Source organism: Manis javanica, chromosome 15 (assembly GCF_040802235.1).
Source record: "Manis javanica isolate MJ-LG chromosome 15, MJ_LKY, whole genome shotgun sequence".
Taxonomy (NCBI): Eukaryota; Metazoa; Chordata; class Mammalia; order Pholidota; family Manidae; genus Manis; species Manis javanica.
The window spans coordinates 28613355-28631390 of NC_133170.1; the positions used below are offsets into that span (position 1 = coordinate 28613355).

An 18036-nucleotide genomic window follows, 5' to 3' on the forward strand; every position below is an offset into this window, starting at 1 on the left:
TGGTTCTCTCCTTATGGATGCTTCTCTCAGTTGTGGAATTATCTGTTCTGCAGGAAGCCGTGGGAGACTGCATTCCTGTTCTTCTGCTGGGTAATAAAGTTGACAACGAAAAAGAGCGGGAAGTTCCCCAGGGCCTTGGCGAGCAGCTTGCCAAGGTAAAGAGCATTTCCATCTCTGGGAAGGGTAGGACCCTGAGGGCACTGGACACGTACCCGGGAGACTTGGTGGAGGCCTTCTCTGGAAGCCCCCTGGGAGGAAGCAAGTCCAGGCCCCTGTCCTGTGGGACCAGACCAGCTCCAGTGCCCTTGGGACTTGCCATGGAAAGCCACGGACTGCAGGATGGGGCTGACTAGGGATGACCAGGCTGTGGGGAATTGTCCCAAACTCTCGTCCCTGGAACTCAGAATAATAAATTCTTAGACTGTAAGAGGTTACTTATTTCCATGTCCCATCTGATACTTGAATCCCATCATCTGTGTTTCCACTGGATCACCTTTGGGGATGAACACTCACTACCTGTAAGGCAGCGTGTTCTTTGGACAGCTGTTAGTTCATCCATTCTATCAAAACTGAGCCTCAAAGCTGTGAACTCAAGATAAATTCAGGGCATGCACTGGGAAACCTACCATTGAAATAAGGAGCAGTCCTCTGGCTTGATGATGACATATGATGTGCTAACGCTTGATGGAAATCAGGCCGCAGAGCCAACAGTGCTCTCGCTGCTGCTGCTGCCTGGGAGCGGTCTGCAGGGAACTGTGAGTCTGGGAGGGGGACTTTCTAGACCCGGGATTCCACAGTTCTTAGGGTGCTTGTTCTTAACAGAGGCTGGGAAAATGGGCACAGACAGTAAGATTCAAGGAGAAAGCAGGAAGAACGGCCGGCAGATGTCCTGAGGAAGGTCACCCGGCAGCTACATGCCCACAGTCCCTCTTCCTCAATTCCAAAATCCAAAGAGCCCCGAGAACAGAAAGGTTTCTGCATTTCATCTGGTGGAAAAATCTGACCAGAGGCGACATGAGGCTATTTAAGGTCAAAACCTCACTTTGAATGAATATGCAAATGTTTCGCTGAAGAAACATTAATATGTGTGATTGCAGGGTGCTGTCCTAGACACACTGGGGGTATTATAAAATGTCCACTACATACATGTTTTATCTTTCTGAAACTCAAAATTTCTAGGTTCCAAAATATATCTGGGCCCAAAGCTTTGATCAAGGAACAGCAGGCCTGTGTTTTTGTCATCCCACTTTCTTTTCTTTGGTCTTTATTTGGTCAGTGAAAAAAGGACAAGGTTCAAAGATGTTAAGTGATTCATTCATATTATAACTTCGCAGTGGGGGGCAGGACTTGGAGCTGGAGGGCAAACCTGTGTCTCCCCTGCGTCATTCTCCCCACACCCGCCATGGACTGACCTGAGTCAGGCTCAGACAGGGGTGTGCGTGGGCCTGGTGAACAGGACCAAGGGTGGACCTGGCCCACGGGGTGTGGATCAGGAAAGCTCAAAGGGGACCCAGTGTTGACAGGGCCTCCTGATTGCAGCCACAGAGGAGGTGTCCTCTCACCTGCCCGTGACCCCAGAGAGAATCCACCTCCATGGCTGGATGCCGTTAGCATTGTCATAAGGAAACAGAAAATCTACTCATGGGAATTATGAATGGAATATGAAGGGCCCTGGCCGCAGGCCCCACCACGCACGCAGCACAGCCTCTGCCCGGTGAAGTGATGAGCAGCTGTCCTGCGGCCCCAGTGCTGCCAGCCCGGCAGCTGGGAGGGAGGATTCCGCTAGGAGTGTCCCGTGACGGCTGCCCCAAGGCTCTCAGGATGCCAGAGTGCTGGGAAAGTGTGCTGCCTGACGGGAGCCCTGCCATGCATTGAACATGTGCCCTGGTCATACGCCCCTTTTATGCCTTCTCCAGCCTGGTGTCCTGGCTTGTGAGGCAGGAGGAATGTGGCCCCCGAGCCATGTCGCCTTTGTGTCTTTGCCACATCACAGGCTGGTGTGGAAAGGAAATGAGCACACGCAAACGTGGAAGCGGTGTGCACAAATATAAAGCACTGAGGCAGCACACAGTTCTGTTGTTTTACAATTGTTATGGCTCACCTGGGAGATGCATCAGTTGGAGAGTCCCAGGAGTCAGAAATCAACCCAGCACAGAGTGGGGAGGCAGCTGGGCAATCAAAGGGGGCTGCAGGAGGCAGCGAGGGACGTGGGTAGATGCATTCAGGGCGTCCTCCCCCCTACCCACCCCACGGTTCCCTCTAGTCCCCAATACTCTCCTTTTACTCTGCTTTATGATTCCAGGAGAACAATCTTATCTTCTATGAATGCAGTGCCTGTTCCGGTCAGAACACCAAGGAGTCCCTGCTCCACCTAGCCAGGTAAAGAGAGGCCACCCAGCAGAGGGTGGCCCTGGTGTGTCGGGTCCCGTGGGAAGAGTCACCTCTGCCTGAGTGCCCCTCAGGGCCTATGCTTCTGTCTGCTGGGCCCTCTGAGTAAGGGAGCTGGACGCCTAGGCTCTTGTGTGGGTTCCAGGGCTCAGGGACAGCCCTCTGAAACAGTAATGATGAAAAGAATGCCTCCCTGCCTGTCACCCTGCTGAAATCTCCTGCTGAGTCTAAAGGCTGCCTTCCTCCCAGGGATCCTCTTTTTAAATGCAAATGCTTCTGGGAAAGGGCACATCTAGGTCCCCCAACACTGGCTCCTACCTTAGCAGGGATCAGTGGGTAGCCAGCTGGGGGCAAGAATGGTCATAATACAGGTTCCTGAGGTAGGGGAGGAGAAGCTGGGGAGATGAGAGGCTGTTTCGGGAGTCAGATACACCCAAAGTGACCACGCTTACAGCACTGGTCCTGTGGCAAGACTGGCTTCTGGAAGCCTCTGCCTACACCAAAATGGGGAAAACAAAGCTACACAGGGCTCCATTTTCAATACTTGGGCATTCATTCATTTATTCATCTAGGCATTCGTTTCATTCCATCCCCCCAGCCATCCCCCCAGCCATCTGCGCATCTATCCATCCAGTCGTCTATCCATCCAATCATCCATCCACCCATCCACTCAACAAGTATTTAACAGTGCCCATTTTGTGCTCAGTACACATTATGGGGAATTAAAAAAAACTTTTTTTGAGTAATTGAGAACCCAGAACAGCCCCTTCTATGCATCAGAGAGGTTGTAGAAATCCACGAGGAGGTGTAAGCTTTTCTCTGCCAGGGTAAGTTACACTACCTCTCTGAGCTTTGCCCCTGACACAAGAACATCAGTCACACCTCCCTGCTCACACCTCCTGTGAGAATCAAGAGATGCTTAAGGTGAAAGTACTTTGAGTATAAAGCAGGGATAAAATACTGCTATTGCTAATCCTTCACCTCCTGTATTTAATCTGGAGCTGTGGTCACATGGGACAGCTCTTCCATAGACTCAATAACCAGTAAGCATATTTTTTGAGCCTCACTGCGTGCTGGGTACTGTGATAGGCTGCAGTGACACAGAGACAAAATAAACAGCCTCTGTCTGCGAGCAGCTTTCTCAGCTCAGGGAGCCAGCCTAGGAAGCAGTGCTCTAGGACACCAGGCAATGTGGTTCTCACAGAGGAAGTCATAGTGTCATCAGGGGCAGGAACACCACCTATAGAATCAAGAGAGGCTTCCTGGAAGAGGTGTTGTGAAGGATCCATATTAACGAAACTATGTCTTTACAAATTATAATCATGCACTGTACTCCCCGGGGGAGACTCTGATACTCTCTCTGGGGCTCTGGTGAGGTTGCCTGCTACTCCGTTACCTGATGGCCTGTAATCCAAGGGCCTAGTAGCTCCCCACTTCTGACACTGTACCTTCCCTTCTCCCAGGGTCCTCAAGGAGCATGAAGACACAGTGAGGGAGGACACCATACAGGTTCACTGTGCTGCCAAGAAGAAATCCTGCTGTGGCTGAGAGGAGCTGGCCTGGGACTGCTGCACCCAGGCCCAAGGCCACAGGGCCTTCCCGGTCCTGCATGCGGGCTCCAGGGTGCCTGCTCCTGCCACGGCCCAGACCTCTGTCCTAGCCAGTGGGCTGCCTTCTCCTGAGAGGAAGGGGAAACACTGGGGGAAGCTGCACCCAGACCCTTGGGAGTCTTCCCTCCCTTCTCGCTCTGCGCCCCACATGCCCATTTCTTTTCTATTCCCAGCTTGGTTTCCTGGGGGAAAGAAACAGGTGGGCTTTTCAGGAAAAGCCACCACGTGCCTTCTCCCGCTCCCTTCTCCCCTCACCCTTAGGAGCCTCAGTGCAGCAGTTGCCTTGGCAATGTTCAGGGTGGGCTTGCCGCTTCCTGTGGGCCGAAGACACAACTTGGGCAATGCCAGGGAGGCTGGCCTTCCTTTGGCCCCTAGTCTCTGGACAACGATGGAATTCTCTTGGCATATGCTTCCTGGATCTTGGGGCGCCCACATGGGGTTGTGAGAAGCAAACCAGGGTGCCCTCGTTCAGTTCCACAGCCTGTCCCCAGGGGTCCTGCTCCTTGCCAGGCTTCAGGGCCCAGCCTCTCAGCAGCCACTGTGCCCACGGTATTTGCCCCCTTGGGGTCTCTGGAATGGTGCATTACAAAGAACCCTCAGCCCTTCCTCTCCACCGCCCACCCACAACCCTGGCTGTAAGGTAGACTGTGGGTGATAAATTCATGCCTGGGGCTAAGGAGGGGGCTTCCTTCTACTTTGACTAAGAATTGCAAAGAATACCAGGGGGAAAAGCCAGCAGTTGCTGGAGGGTATAAGTAACGTAGCTGTGTAAAAGCCATGTTCTAAATGTTTCACAAAATAGCTCTGAAAAATCGTACATGACAATTAACAGGGTAGATTAATGTGCAGCCAGTGCAGCCCAGCACCAGGTCCATAGTTACTGACTTCCTCTTATTTTATTTTACTTTTTTCTAGAAGGCTGTATTTAAAAAAAAATGTGCAGCTCTGCTGTGGACACTTTGCTGGGGTCTGAGAAGTGAACAGAGAGTAGCTGCAGGCTTCTGCACCCCCTGGCGCCCCCTCACCCATCCCTGGGATCAGGGGCACTATCCGGGCTGGGGGGTGGTGAGTCCCAGCCCCTGGCAGGGGGCCAGCATCACGGACTGGCTGTCGGGGGGCTGGGGAGGGCATTCTTGCCCTGAGTGGGAGTTTGGATGAAAGACCATAAAAATCACTGCCTATTACCATTCTAGGGCTACAGATTCAGGCCTCCACAGAAAAAGTGGGTGGTGTCCACACGTACATGGCACATGCAGGAAGGAAGGGGGCAGAAAGTGTCCACAGGCCTCCAGGAAGATGATTCAAGACATCTGTATGTAGCCAGCCAAGTCTGAGAGAAGCCACTGGCCAGAGTTCCTAAGGGTTTTCCCTGCAGTCTCCCACCTAGACTCCCCAAAGTGTCAGAACCCCATGCGTCACCAGGCAAGCGCCTGCTCCCTTTGTGCAGACTTCTCTCTCTCATCCAGGGCTTGTAGGTATCAGGGAGGGCATGAAGGGTGCAGAACAAAAACCAGCCCTGAGTACCAGGAGGCGTCCCGTGACTTTGGCCAAGACAGCACCCTCCCTGGGCCCCCATCTCATCAGTAAAATGAAGGGTGGGCTCTCCAATGCTTTGGGCTCTTCCGGCTCAGTGCTTATGACAACACATCCATTTTTCAGCATAGTCTGGCCCTGTCCAGTTTGAAGGGAACACACAGGAAACTCCTTCCCCTAAGAGGCGGCCCTGGTGGTAGTCTCAATGCAGGGTATGCGGGCTCACCCAGAAGCAGCCCTCCAATATCTGTGTGGGCGTGTGCTGCTGTGTGAGGGTGTGATGGTGTGTGTGCAGGGCAAGTAGAAGGACGGGACAGCCATGGAGAAAGTGAACCAATTCCCCTGCTTCTGTCCAAAAACAGAGATGGCAATTGGAATTTATGGGGTAAGCAGGCTATATGTGGGGTTTCCCAAGCCCACAGATGCCTTTATCCCCAAATGCCTAGTGCCCGGCTTGGACTAGGTATTTTCCATTTAGGAAAAGTGCATTGAGGACTTAATGCAGGGTGGGATGACCTTAGTGCCTGGCCTTCCAGCATGTAGGGTAAACCCCACAAATCTGCAAAGGTACAGGCAGGGGGTGCAGGCCTCTGCTGTTCCTTTCTCCAACCCCACTTGAAGCAAGTATGGAGGATGGGACATTATAGGGACTCTGAGAATCCCTCTGTCCCCAGGTCTCAGCCTCCCCTTCTTTGCCTGTTGCTTTTAAGCAACCATGGTGATCAAAGCCACCCCTGTGGCTGTCAGCCTGGCTCAGGGCCTGGCAGAGTGCTGTCAGAAAACCCTTCTGGGTTCCAGCCCATTTACATTGCTGTAATGATCTTAAGCAAGTCGCTTAACCAGGTTTCATGTTCATCTGTAGCCTGGAGGTTTCAGTGTCTACCTCACAGGGAAGTTTTAAGTATTAAATGAGGCAATGTATATGAAGAACTTAGCACAGGTCCCCATACATAATAGGTGCTAACAAGTAGGGGCATTACTGATATAAACATCCAGTTACTTTCATGACTACTGGTGTCGCTTCAGTTTCAGATTTAGAACTAACACTCACTAAGCATCTACGCATAAGTGGGCAACCCCACAGACACTACCTCCTTTGAGTGCCCAGTTGCCCAACCTATTTGCCTGGCATGAGAGGTCATTTCAGCATTACCTCTTGGTCTTGCTCTCCTTTGTTCTTATAGACTTCCCACTTTTCCAGCTGGTACCAAGGTCCTACCAGTGTCTGGCTACAGCCCACAATACAGCCTCCCTGTCTGCCTATGGTTCTCAAGGACTCAAGACAGTGGCTCAGACCTGGTGCCAGCTCCTCAGTGTTTACCTAGGAATGGCATCCTTGGACACACACTTGCTTCCTTATTCTGAACTCCTTGTGCTTCTCAGGGGTCTGCTACTGCCCTCAGCCCTGAGTTGCCAAACCAAGAGTTCTAGCACCAAATCAAAGCCCTAGTTGCTTTGCTTCTTGTCTAACATTTATATCCCTTCACAGCTTCTTTGGGGTCTTTTCTGTTCCTTGGTGATATCCTAGCTTTCTCCTACCTCTCCCCATCCTGTACTCTTTCTCTGTTCTTAATATCTCTACCCAGTCTTCCCTGCTCTGTCCCTGGGCTCACTCCAGGCCATACTTGTATATTCAAACCTTTGTCTTAGTTACTAAGAGTCATTGCTCTAAAGGATCTTAAATCAATTTCAGCTAAGGTGTTAATGCAAATGACTTAAGGGCTATATTTATATTTTAATGAAGAACTCTAAGGGAGGAAAATTTTAACCCAAAAGAATGAATATTTAGTAGTCATAGGGGTCAAATATTTAAAACAGAGCTGCCTTCCATATTATGCTTAAAGACCTCAGTTTGCTTCAGGTACTTGGGGACTCTTATTTTTATATCAATATCTGTTTATAATTATTATGTCTCCTTTATGAACTGACTCTTTATCATTATAAAGTATTCTTGTCTATAGTAATAATTTTTTTTTAAAGTCTGCTTTGTCTGATATTAGTATACCCACTCCAGCTCTCTTTTGGCTGCTGTTTGCATGGTATCTTTTTCTATCTTTTTACTTTCCAGCTATTTACTGCCTTTGAATTTATAGTAAGTCCCTTGTAGACAGCATATAGTTGGATCATATATTTAAATCTGTTATTCCAATCCCTGCCTTTTAAGTGGAAAGCTCAGTCTGTTTACATTTAGTGTAATGGGTAAAGTACAATTTCTGTCTGCCACTTTGTTATTTCTCTTATATATTTCATGTCTTTTTTGTTCCTCTATTCTTCTATTACTGCCTTCTTTTATGTTAAATAATTATCTTCTAGTGTACTATTTTAATTATCTTGTTATTTCATTTACTACATATCTTTTAACTTATTTTCTTGGTAGTTACCCTGGGGGCAGTGTGTGTATGGGGGCTACTATTAATATCTCAGTTTATAACAGTGTAGTTTGGATTAATACCAACTTAATTTCAATAGTACACAAAAGTCCCCCTCCCTTATGTTCTTATAGTCACAAATTATATCTTTATGCATTTTGTTCCCATCAACATAGATTTATGCTTTATAGAGTTGTCTGAATCAGATAGAAAAAAAGGAGTTACAAATAAAAAATACATACATTTATACAATCTTCTATGTTTAATTCTGTAATTGATTTTACCAGTGCTCTTTATTTCTTCATGTTGATTCAACTTACTACCTAGTCTTTTCATTTCAGCAGTAGTTCTTACAAGTCTGCTAGAGACCAAATGTCTCTGTTTTCTTTATTTGGAAATGCCTCAATTTATCCTTCATTTCTGAAAGATAGTTTTGCCAGATATAGAACATTTGGTTGACAGGGTTTTTTCCCCCTCTCTTTCTCTTACTACTTTGAATGTACCATCTCACTGGCCCCCATGGTTTCTGATGAGAAACCAGCTATTAATCTTACTGAGGATCCTCTGTATGTAATTAATTGTTTCTCTTTTGCTGCTTTCAAAATTCTTTGGCTCTCAACAGTTTGATTTTGATGTGTCTAGCTCCAGAGCTCATTGAGTTTATCCTACTTGGAGTTAATGGAGCTTCTTGGATATGCAGAGTAATGGATTTCATCAAATTTGGGAAATTTTTGATTACTACCTCCTTAAATATTCTTTCTGACCCTTCCTCTATTTCCTTTTCTTCTAAAGCTCCTGTTATGCATGTGCTGGCATGTAGAATGGTGTCCCACACATTTCCAAAGCTCTGTTCTTTTTTTTCTTTTTCTCTTCTCTGTGTTCCTTATATTAGATAACCGCAGTTGCCCTGTCTTCAAGTCCACTGATCCTTTCTTCTGCCTACTCATATATGCTGTTGGGATCCTCTAGAGAATTTTTTTCATTTCCATGATTGTACTTCTCAACTATAGAATTTCTGTTTGGTCCCTTTTTATAATTTCTATTTATTGATATTCTCTTTTTGATGAGAAATTATTCTCATAATTTCCTTTAGTTCTTTAGACATGGTTTCCCTTAGGCCTTTGAACATATTTGGAATGGCTGCTTTAAAGTTTCAAAGACCTCATGTTGATTGCCATCTCCCCTGTGACTAATCAAGCTCTGCTTACCAGCCCCTGCTTCCTTCCTCACACACTCCAAAAATATACCCAGGATTCTGGTTTCATTCCATCGTCTCACCTCTAACCTTCTTCCCAAAATCTTTCCTCTCTCTGGATTGGAAGAGGAGCATGAAACTCAGAAGTCCTTCTAATCTGGGAACACCTCTCTCCACCTTGAGCTTCTGGGTGTCTTGCTGGAGAAGAGATGACCAAAGAAGTGTCCAGACCCTTGAGGAAGTAAAGGGAGGCCAGAAATTCTTGGGCAGTATTCGCACTCCAGCCAAAAATCCAGACATTCCACAAAGCTTCACTCAAAAGGGATAGGTGGGGAAGACTACTAATTAGAAGCTTTTTTAAAAAAGTTTAATTACTGCAAATATTGAAAGCATAGTATATAATATGCAAAAACAAAGACATTAGTGGCCTTTTGCTGACTGTCCCTTGTAGTAGTACTGCCAGCTCTCCTCCCATCATCTGGGGAAAAGAAATTGGCTACAGAAAGTACAACCAAGTTCAATCAAAATCTATAGGATTTTATTTTATTACTTATTTCCTCCCTTCTTATCCTGGGATGTGTGTTTCAGGGTGAGGGGTGGGAATGATGGAGGTTGACAGGATATAGTACCTTTCTAAACCTCCCTCACTTCCTAACTCTCTTAATGGTTCTACTAATACACAGGTTAATTACCAGCAGTAGCAGTAACAAAGAACATCATAGCTCCACCTTTCATACAATTCAGTGGATCCAAATTAATCAAAGTGCCCTACTTAGGAAGGGTCTTGCTAGAAATGATGGGGGTTGGGAAACCATATAGTGCCTGGCAGAGGACCTGAAATGAATGTGGAAACTGGGGGCATTGGCAAGGCTGTGTCATTTATCATCCTGGGGCAGGACTGAGTCAGGTCCAAGAACTGCCCCTCTCTCAGGGCTAGGGCTTCATCAAGGCTTTGGCTTGGATTCAGAAGTGGTATTTGCAAGCGCTTGTCATGTCACCAGGAGACTCCTCTCCCAACGAATGAGGACTCCTAGGCCCATAAGGCCTGTGCTATCATAATGAATCATGACTGGATCTGTCTGACCTATAAAAATAAATACTACCCATAAAACACTGCATTACTAAGCAAAAATGCTCAAAGAACATTAACAAAGAAAAGGGTTTTTCTTTTTTTTTTTTTAGCTTGGGAACAGGGATTGAAACACGTAGAGCTCAGGGGGCCTCAGAATGCATTTGAGCAATGTGAACTGGAATTCACTGAGCTTGTATAGCCCTAGATCAAGGGTAAAGTGTCAGGGTGTGATCCTGCACCCAGTCCATAGGCTCCACAGGCCATTCTGTAGTGATGGTGTGCAGTGCTTATTTATACACACTGCCCACAGGGCTCTAATGAGCAAAATACACTGGGCCAAGCTCCTGAAGGCAAAAGCATTCATCTCTGCTACCTTATACTTGGCACAGTGTCTGGCAAACTACATTTGCCTGATAGGAGCAAGTAAGAGCAGAGCATCATTTCTCAAGAATGAGGCCACCATTTGGTGAGCTACTCTTCTAAAGCCCTGGGTCCCAGGGGCTGGACAACTGGCCCTCCACACCCTGGTAGACCTGTGGGGTTTGCCTTGCTGGTTCTAATGAGGTGCTCCTTCTGGCTTTTAAAACAAAGTACTAAGAAGCGTTCCAGCTGCTGTGATTCAATTGCCTTTCTGACAGTGTGATGCCCATCAAAGCCTTCCATCTCATCACCCTGCAACCTCCCCAGTTGCTGCCAGTAGCAATCCATTACCCGCAGGCAACTTGACAACTCAATTTAACTTAAGCTCCGTGCCTCTGTGCATAAGAGATGCTTCCTCGCTCAGTTCTCTCCTTCCTGATGTTGAACCAGCCATCTTTACACAGGCTGTGCCTCTCCCACATGCTTTCCCTAGCTTCTAAAGATCTGCTCAAAATAAGAACCTGCCCACAAGTGGTGTGACTTGGGCAAAATCTGGACCTGCTTGATGCTATGAGCCCCAGTTTCCAAATCTGCAAAGAGTGCTTCCAAATCTGCCCTATTGCCCAGTAGCATGAAGGTCACATGAGAACTCTGGGGAAAGGGTGTAGTCAACTGAAAGGCTCTGGACAAATGTTATGACATCATCTCTGACCATGCAAGAGATCAAAACAAAGCAATAAGAAAATCCCATGCTTTTTGGTAATTGGGAGAAGCTGGGGCTTCAGGGAAGAGAACCTGCCATTTCCCTGGGCTAGCCGAATAGGAAGGCTTATAGTCCTGGAGTGTCAAAATGGGTGACTTTTGTCTAAGAATGTTGTCTTGCCAATGGGTTTCAGCCCCGGGCAAGTTCACTATGGATTCAATGTGACCAAAGAAATAACAGTAGAACGTTCTTGGGGTCAAAGGGTTATACCCAACTTTATTTCCACAGCAGCAGGTCAATCACTAAAATCCTGTCAACTCAGAGTGAGTCTGCATGCAGCAAGCCCGTCTCTGCCTCTGGGCCTCTCTGCCCTGCAGTAGTCTCAGTCTCTGTCCTCAGCACGACTGCCACTCCAGTCTCTGTTCTACAGCTGTGCAGCCATGCAGTCATGCCACCATGTCACCCAGAACACTGGGCAGAGTTCTTCATATAGAGTCAATAGCGATGTATTGCCTACACGTGTGTAGTGAGCCAGCCATCACCTGGCCGTAGGAAACTTCACTTTATCCACACCCAGTCAAGACTTAAGATAGCACATTGAATTGAGCCACCTTTACACATGTGCTTTACAAAACACTTTCACTTTGGGATGATGAGAAAGTTCTGGGTTTCCAAGGTAGCGATGGTTGCACATGATATTGTGAATGTATTTAATGCCACTGAGTTGTATGTTTTTAAATGGTTAAAATTGTAAATTTTATGTTATGTATTTTGACCATAATACTTATTTTCCAAAAAACCACTTTTGCAAACATTTATATTCCATGAATGAATGACAGATTGATTCTCTTCAACAACTGAGGCTCTGAGATGCCCACTGTTTGTCTCAGGTTATACCCAGAGATAAGGAGCTGGAAAGGAAGACAAGCCCACTTAAGGCTCTTGGAGCTTCAGTGTACTTGAGGGGAGGAAACACTTAGAAACCTATAGGAATACAGGGGTACTAGGGTGGAAGAGAGGCCTGAACGCTGCGTTCAAGGATGAAGGGCTTACGGTTCCACTCGTTAGATTAGAAGAGTCAGTGCAGAACACGGGGATTGCCATATATCCCAAGGACATGTGTCCCAGTGAGCAATGCCCAGCACTGCCCAGAGCTCTCCAGGGAGCGAGCTCTCTGACACTAGAGGTATTCAAGCAGATGTTGAGCACTCTGCTCTTAGGAATGTCGATGAGAAACTAGATACAATGAATTACAAGGCCCCCACCTCTGCCCCACCAGCCTTGAGAGTCTAGGATTCTCTTCACTGAGATTGACATGCAAGTTGGTACTGTAAAGCATGAGGGGAGTCAGGCTGGGTGTCTTGCCAATGGGTTTCAGCCCCGGGCAAGTTCACTATGGATTCAATGTGACCAAAGAAATCGACAGCAAAATGTTCTTGGGGTAAAAGGGTTATACCCAACTTTATTTCCAGGTGGCAGGTCAGTCACTAGAATCATGTTCACTCAGAGCAAGTCTGCAGGCAGGAAGCCAGTCTCTGCCTCTGGGCCCCTCTGTCTGTACAGCTGTCCTCTGGGCCTCTGTCCTCAGTGCTGCCACCACTCCAGCCTCTGCTCTGCTCTCCTGCAGCCTTGCAGCCCTGCCACCGTGTCGCACCCAGAGCACTGGGCGGAGCTCTTTATATAGCGTCAACAGACATGTACTGCCCACAAGTGTGCAGTGAGCTAGTCAACCAGGGCTAGGTGAGAATCCTGGCCACAGGAATTCTCATTTTATCCACACTGGGTTAAACCCAGAAGCTTCCCAGGACAAGGAAAATGGTGGGCTCATTCATTTCTCTAGTTCAGGTTTCCACTAAGCCTCATCCACTTCCTCTTCTGCCCTTCCTCCCTTGATGTGTCCCCTCCCTTTCTTCTTTCTGTTTATCTTTCTCTTTCCTCCATCCCTCCCCTCCCCTCCCCTCAGCCAGTGCTCTCACAGTCAGGGAGTGGAAAGCACCTGGCCCCAAAGTCTGCCAGGGAGATTCGTGCTTCAGCACCTTCCCTGGTGTGGGGAGAGGTGCTGAATCTTCGCCAGCGTCCTGCCAGCTCCTCTATTGTGGCAAGTGAAATTATCAGTTTCACACTGTGGGTCTATTTAAATCAGCTTTTCATGTCTGATGGATTTAAAAATATGCTAGAAGTCAGCATCTTAAATACAAGACACACAAACAAGCAGATGAGGCTGTGTTTTCCTCTCTGTGGGCCCACCCCACCCTCTTTCCTTCCTTCCCCTCTCCTGCCCCCACCCAAAGCAGTGCTCATTCATGCAGCCCATCTCCCCTCCTCTCCATACTCCTCCCCTTCTCTCAGTGAAGGGGAGTCTACAGCCTCAACAGTGGCTGGAGGCCCCCTGAGGTCTGGGTTCCCTCCTCAACTCTTCTGGAAGACAAGTAAGACCACCAGCTTGAATGCTGGGTGTCCTGGTGTGGTCTCACTCCCTGCACAGCCAATGGGTCTGCACTGACTGTTGTGTGCAAATGCAGCCTGGACTGCTCATCAGGCCCCCTCCTGTCACTGATGAGGAGACTATAGCCCAGGAGGAGCAACCGACCAGCTGGGTGGTCAGTGAGCGGCTGTGCTGGCCCCTGGCCCACTGCCCTGACGGTCCACAGCCAGCCTGGCCCACCTGCACCTTTGTGTTCAGTTTCCCTGGAGGCCATTCGCTAGCCCTGAACCATCCCTCCTCCATCACCAATAATACATCCACCTGGAGAGTGCCACAGGATCCTATTCCAGCTGTCCCCAGTCTGCCCCCAGATATTTATGGGGAACTCTTGGTCTACTTTGGTTGATCTAACCCATTTTATCCTGCTGTAATTTAAGTCATATTCCCTCCAATCCCTGAGTGTCATCTCTTTGAGACTTGATAAGTGGGCCCTGCAGCACATCCTCCATCTGTGGGCAGGCGGCCAGCTGCCGGACTGCAGTACTGAAATCAGGGGAGCCGCCTCACCTGGCCATTTCCTCCAAGCCCGTGAAGAACCAAAGCTCGCTGCAGTTTGTGGGCTTGAGGGAAGAACAGAAAACCTGCAGCCTGGCTAATGAGCAGGACCCTTAAGGGCAGGGCCAGAGTCACAGCATTTAGATGTGGACACATATTTTGCCCTCAACTTCCATCTACTGGTCAGCCTTCCAGGCCTCCCCTGCCCAGCCCTACTGCCCGCCTCCCATCACTTTCCTCGGAAGCCCATGTCTCTGAAGGCCGGCTCACTAGAAACACTTAGAGAGGGCACAACAAAGGCAATGTAATCAGCGATAATCGAAGGGCAGTATTAGCAGAGCCAAATTCACTCCCCGCATGGGAGAGAGTCACCCAGTCACGGCCAGCCAGCAGCCAGGATCCTTAATTTCATTTCCTCTCAGTTATTAAAATGATTTTCCAAGAGATAGTCCCATCCCAGCAGAGCCACAAGATAGTGGCTGCGGTCAAGCACCTGGAGCAGCCGACCCCTCCCGCCTCCTCCCACTTCCTCTGGCTTCTCGGGATGTTCTTCTGCAATCCTGGCAGGATCTTCATTTGCCCCTTGAGTCTTCATTTCTCACACTGACCCCCCCAAAAGCCCAGCCGCCCTTCTACCACCCCCAAATTGAAATGTTTATGAGGCCAGATCTTCCTGGAAAGCTCTGAGCCCAGAGTCAGAAAATAACAGTGTAGCCACAGAATCAGTGAATCAGAGACTCTCCAGGAGGAGGGGGGGGGAGGGCGACTGCAGGCCCTTCTAGTCTGACACCTTCTTTTATAAATGAGAACAGTGAGGCCCAGGGGGGACGGCGCCCCCCTCAGGCCACATGGCAGGTTCTCAGAGTAGGGGTTGTGGGTGTTTGGCTGCTGACAGGAGTGTCAGTGCGAGCCATCCCCTGTTCGTTTGGCAAATACTGAACACCTATGACTGTGATGGGCAGGGGACCGTCCTTGAAGCTGAAGTACAGACGTACATGGGAGGCAGAGCCGTTCCTTTAGACCACAGTCCATGGGCGGGTGGGGCAGGGACAGACATAAAATCCCATGCTGCTAACCCAGCATGATGAGTGTGGGCACAGAAATTCGCCCAGAGACAGAGTCGCCAAGTGGTGAGGCTCAGAGGGGCCGATGCACCCAAGTCCTGGAGGTGGTCAAAGCCTGGGGTAAGTCAGAGCCGTAATAATAGCTAATACACATAATGCCTCCATGTCCCAGGCACCATTCCCATTAAACCCTGACTGCCTCCCCCAAGGAAGACAACAGGATTATCACCAGCTTACACATAAAGGAAACTGGGGCAGAGAGAAGTGAACTGACTTGCTCAAGGCCACACAGCTGGGAGAGGAAGAATTGGGGTTCCTTCGTGGTCCTCCTGTCCCAGGGCCCACAGTCCACCAGGCCCCGTGCTCCTCTGAGCCCAGGTGGCCTAGGATCTTCAGGCCCAGCACCACAGGAGCCTCCTGCCACCGTGGCCAGGCCTGAGCTCCCGCCCAACTCTGCACCTCATGGCAGGTCATGTTTAATGACCTGAGGTCCCCCAGGCCCCAGCCCTATCCTGATCTCCCAGGGTGTCTCTAATCCAGGCATCTCCAAGGCCACTTTGAGAATCATTTCCCAGCAGCAGAGAATCACGTACATTTTCTCTTCCACCCCGAGAGGAGGCAGAGACTCTTCTTGGAGCTATTGCTCTCTCCCTCCCTGAGAGAGCCCAGAGGCACCTGCTCATTCCTGTCTAGGGCCCTCAGTTCCAAGACAAGGAGCCACCATCTGTAAGCAACTGCCTTAGGCCGCACACTGCCCAGGGCGCATCCCAGGCCGTCTCAGACCATTTCATCCATCGGACATTCACTATAACCCCAGGAGAAATGTGCTATTCTCATCCCCACTTAACAGAGAAAGAATTCACACAGGAACAGGGGATTCCAGGAACTCGCTGCAGGTCTCAGAGCCATTGGCTGGAGAAGTCAGGCTTTAAACCCAGGTCTGTTTACCAAAAGGCTGGCTGGAGTTCCAGGCATTATCCGCAACCATGAAACTGAGCTAACCAACCAGGGCCAGGATGCAATCATCACAATATCAGAAACCCATTATGACCCACGGAGCCTCTGAAAGATGCTTCAAGAATACATTCTGTGAGTTGAAAGCAATGCCAAGCATTATGCTCCCCTGGAAACAGCCGCCTGGGGCTTGAAGACAGAACATCCCGAAAGGCAGACCCAGCCTCGCACAGACTCTACCAACCACCTTCCACCTCCCAGACAATTACATCCTCCGAGCCGAGAGGACTCCGTTCTTCTGGGAAGAACAGTGTGACATGACACCAGAAAGCATAATGCAAATCATCTCAGAGTTGCACAAATTGCCCCTTTGCTGGTTCCCTATTGGTGAACAAGGCAATCCTACAACGAAGCGATCAGTATTCAAGCCATTTTCCACAACAGCAACCCAAAGAAGCCTCCACTTGGGGTTCTGCTGGTTTTGTATTTACCTTGTCTGGGGTTGATTATCTGAAGTAGGCAATGGGTTAAGTCTATTACCATTTTGCAGGGGAAACAACTGCCAAATTTAGCTCATTAGATTGTGAGCATGTGTGGCATGCAAATCTTGTCCTGTCACTTTCCTGATTAAAACCCTTCAGTGTCTCTGCCCAGGGAAAAGTCTCCTGGACACGTGGTTCATAAGGCTCTTGACTGTAGACTCTGGCCGCATCCTGAGCGTCCCTCTCCGTGCTCTCCCCTGGTCCTTACCTGTTCTTTTCTCTGCTCTTCTTTTTCACATGTGCTTCTCTCTCCCCCGCCTTCAGGCGGGGCCTCCTGAGGGCGTGTCATTGCCACTGAGTGCTTCCCCTTCCTGCCCGCCCTCTGCCCTCCCCTCCTCTTCTGCTTTCTTAGGTGTCCGCCTCAAGTCCTCCCTTCAGAGAGGCTCTCTTGATCTCCTGAGTCCTTCCTCCCACAGCCTCTGCATTTCCTCTTCCGTAATGTTTATCTTTCGCTGCTCCTCCAGCAGCCTGTAATTCCAGGGAGGCAAGCTGTTTTGGTCACTGCTGTATTCCCTGCACCCAGTGTGGTCTGCCACACAGAAGGGACCTGAAAATATTTATGGGCTGGAGGAAGTTCAGAGAGGCTACTCCCTTAGCTGTCCTAGTTACAACAGGGACAGGAACTGGATCATTGTGCTGAGGATGAAAAGCACCCGGTGCTTAACCTTGTTCATGGAATCCTGCCTCCAGATGACAGGTAATGAGTGTTTCTCCCTCCTGCCCCCAAATAGGTCTTCCATGTTTTGTGGGGACATTATTCCTAGACCACGTAGCCATGTGTACAGCAGAATATTCGACATCTCTAAGTTTTGCTTCTTCTTCCTGCACAGATGTTCTCTTGGACGGCTCAATCCTTGCCCTGGGCACAGAGAAGGATTCCCATTGTTCTGTCCTTCTAAAGCCTCTGATTCAAAATGTCATAGAGGTGTGTGGCTCTGTCACATTAACAACAATTTATGATAGTGGAGAGTTGGCTGGTTATTTCCTAGTAAATGTACAGACATCTCTCAAGCATTTATGTGGCTGTTACTGCAGCCAAAATGGTCTCAGCCTGGTCCCCACCTCATCTTTCTTGCCTGTCTCCAGAATGTGTTTCCAAGCCACTAACTCTGGCCAAAGGGAATAGGCACTCTGGGTATGCAAACCCAGTATTTTATTGACCATAGCCAAATATGACAAGGACATTCTCCTGGGAAAGGCAGCATGTGTTGGATTCCAAAGTAAAGGTTACTCCTGCCCTTTTCCATGGGCTGCAAACCAGGCATC

General features: G+C 48.9%; 1 protein-coding gene across 6 annotated transcripts in view; it reads left to right on the forward strand.

Annotated features, from left to right (window-relative positions):
- The window catches only part of CRACR2A (calcium release activated channel regulator 2A), a 133289-nt gene extending 121330 nt beyond the window's left edge, over nucleotides 1-11959 (forward strand). For 4 of the 6 annotated variants that reach the window (XM_073222714.1, XM_017670492.3, XM_017670495.3 and 1 more), the window contains 3 exons: nucleotides 54-155; nucleotides 2303-2379; nucleotides 3852-11959. In XM_073222714.1, the coding sequence (XP_073078815.1) occupies nucleotides 54-155; nucleotides 2303-2379; nucleotides 3852-3936 (264 nt within the window). In that variant the 3' untranslated portion in view covers nucleotides 3937-11959. Of the gene's footprint in view, nucleotides 1-53; nucleotides 156-2302; nucleotides 2380-3851 lie in introns of those variants that run through there. The other 2 variants (XM_017670494.3, XR_012125524.1) reach the window with 2 other exon arrangements.
- Nucleotides 11960-18036: the final 6077 nt, after the last annotated feature.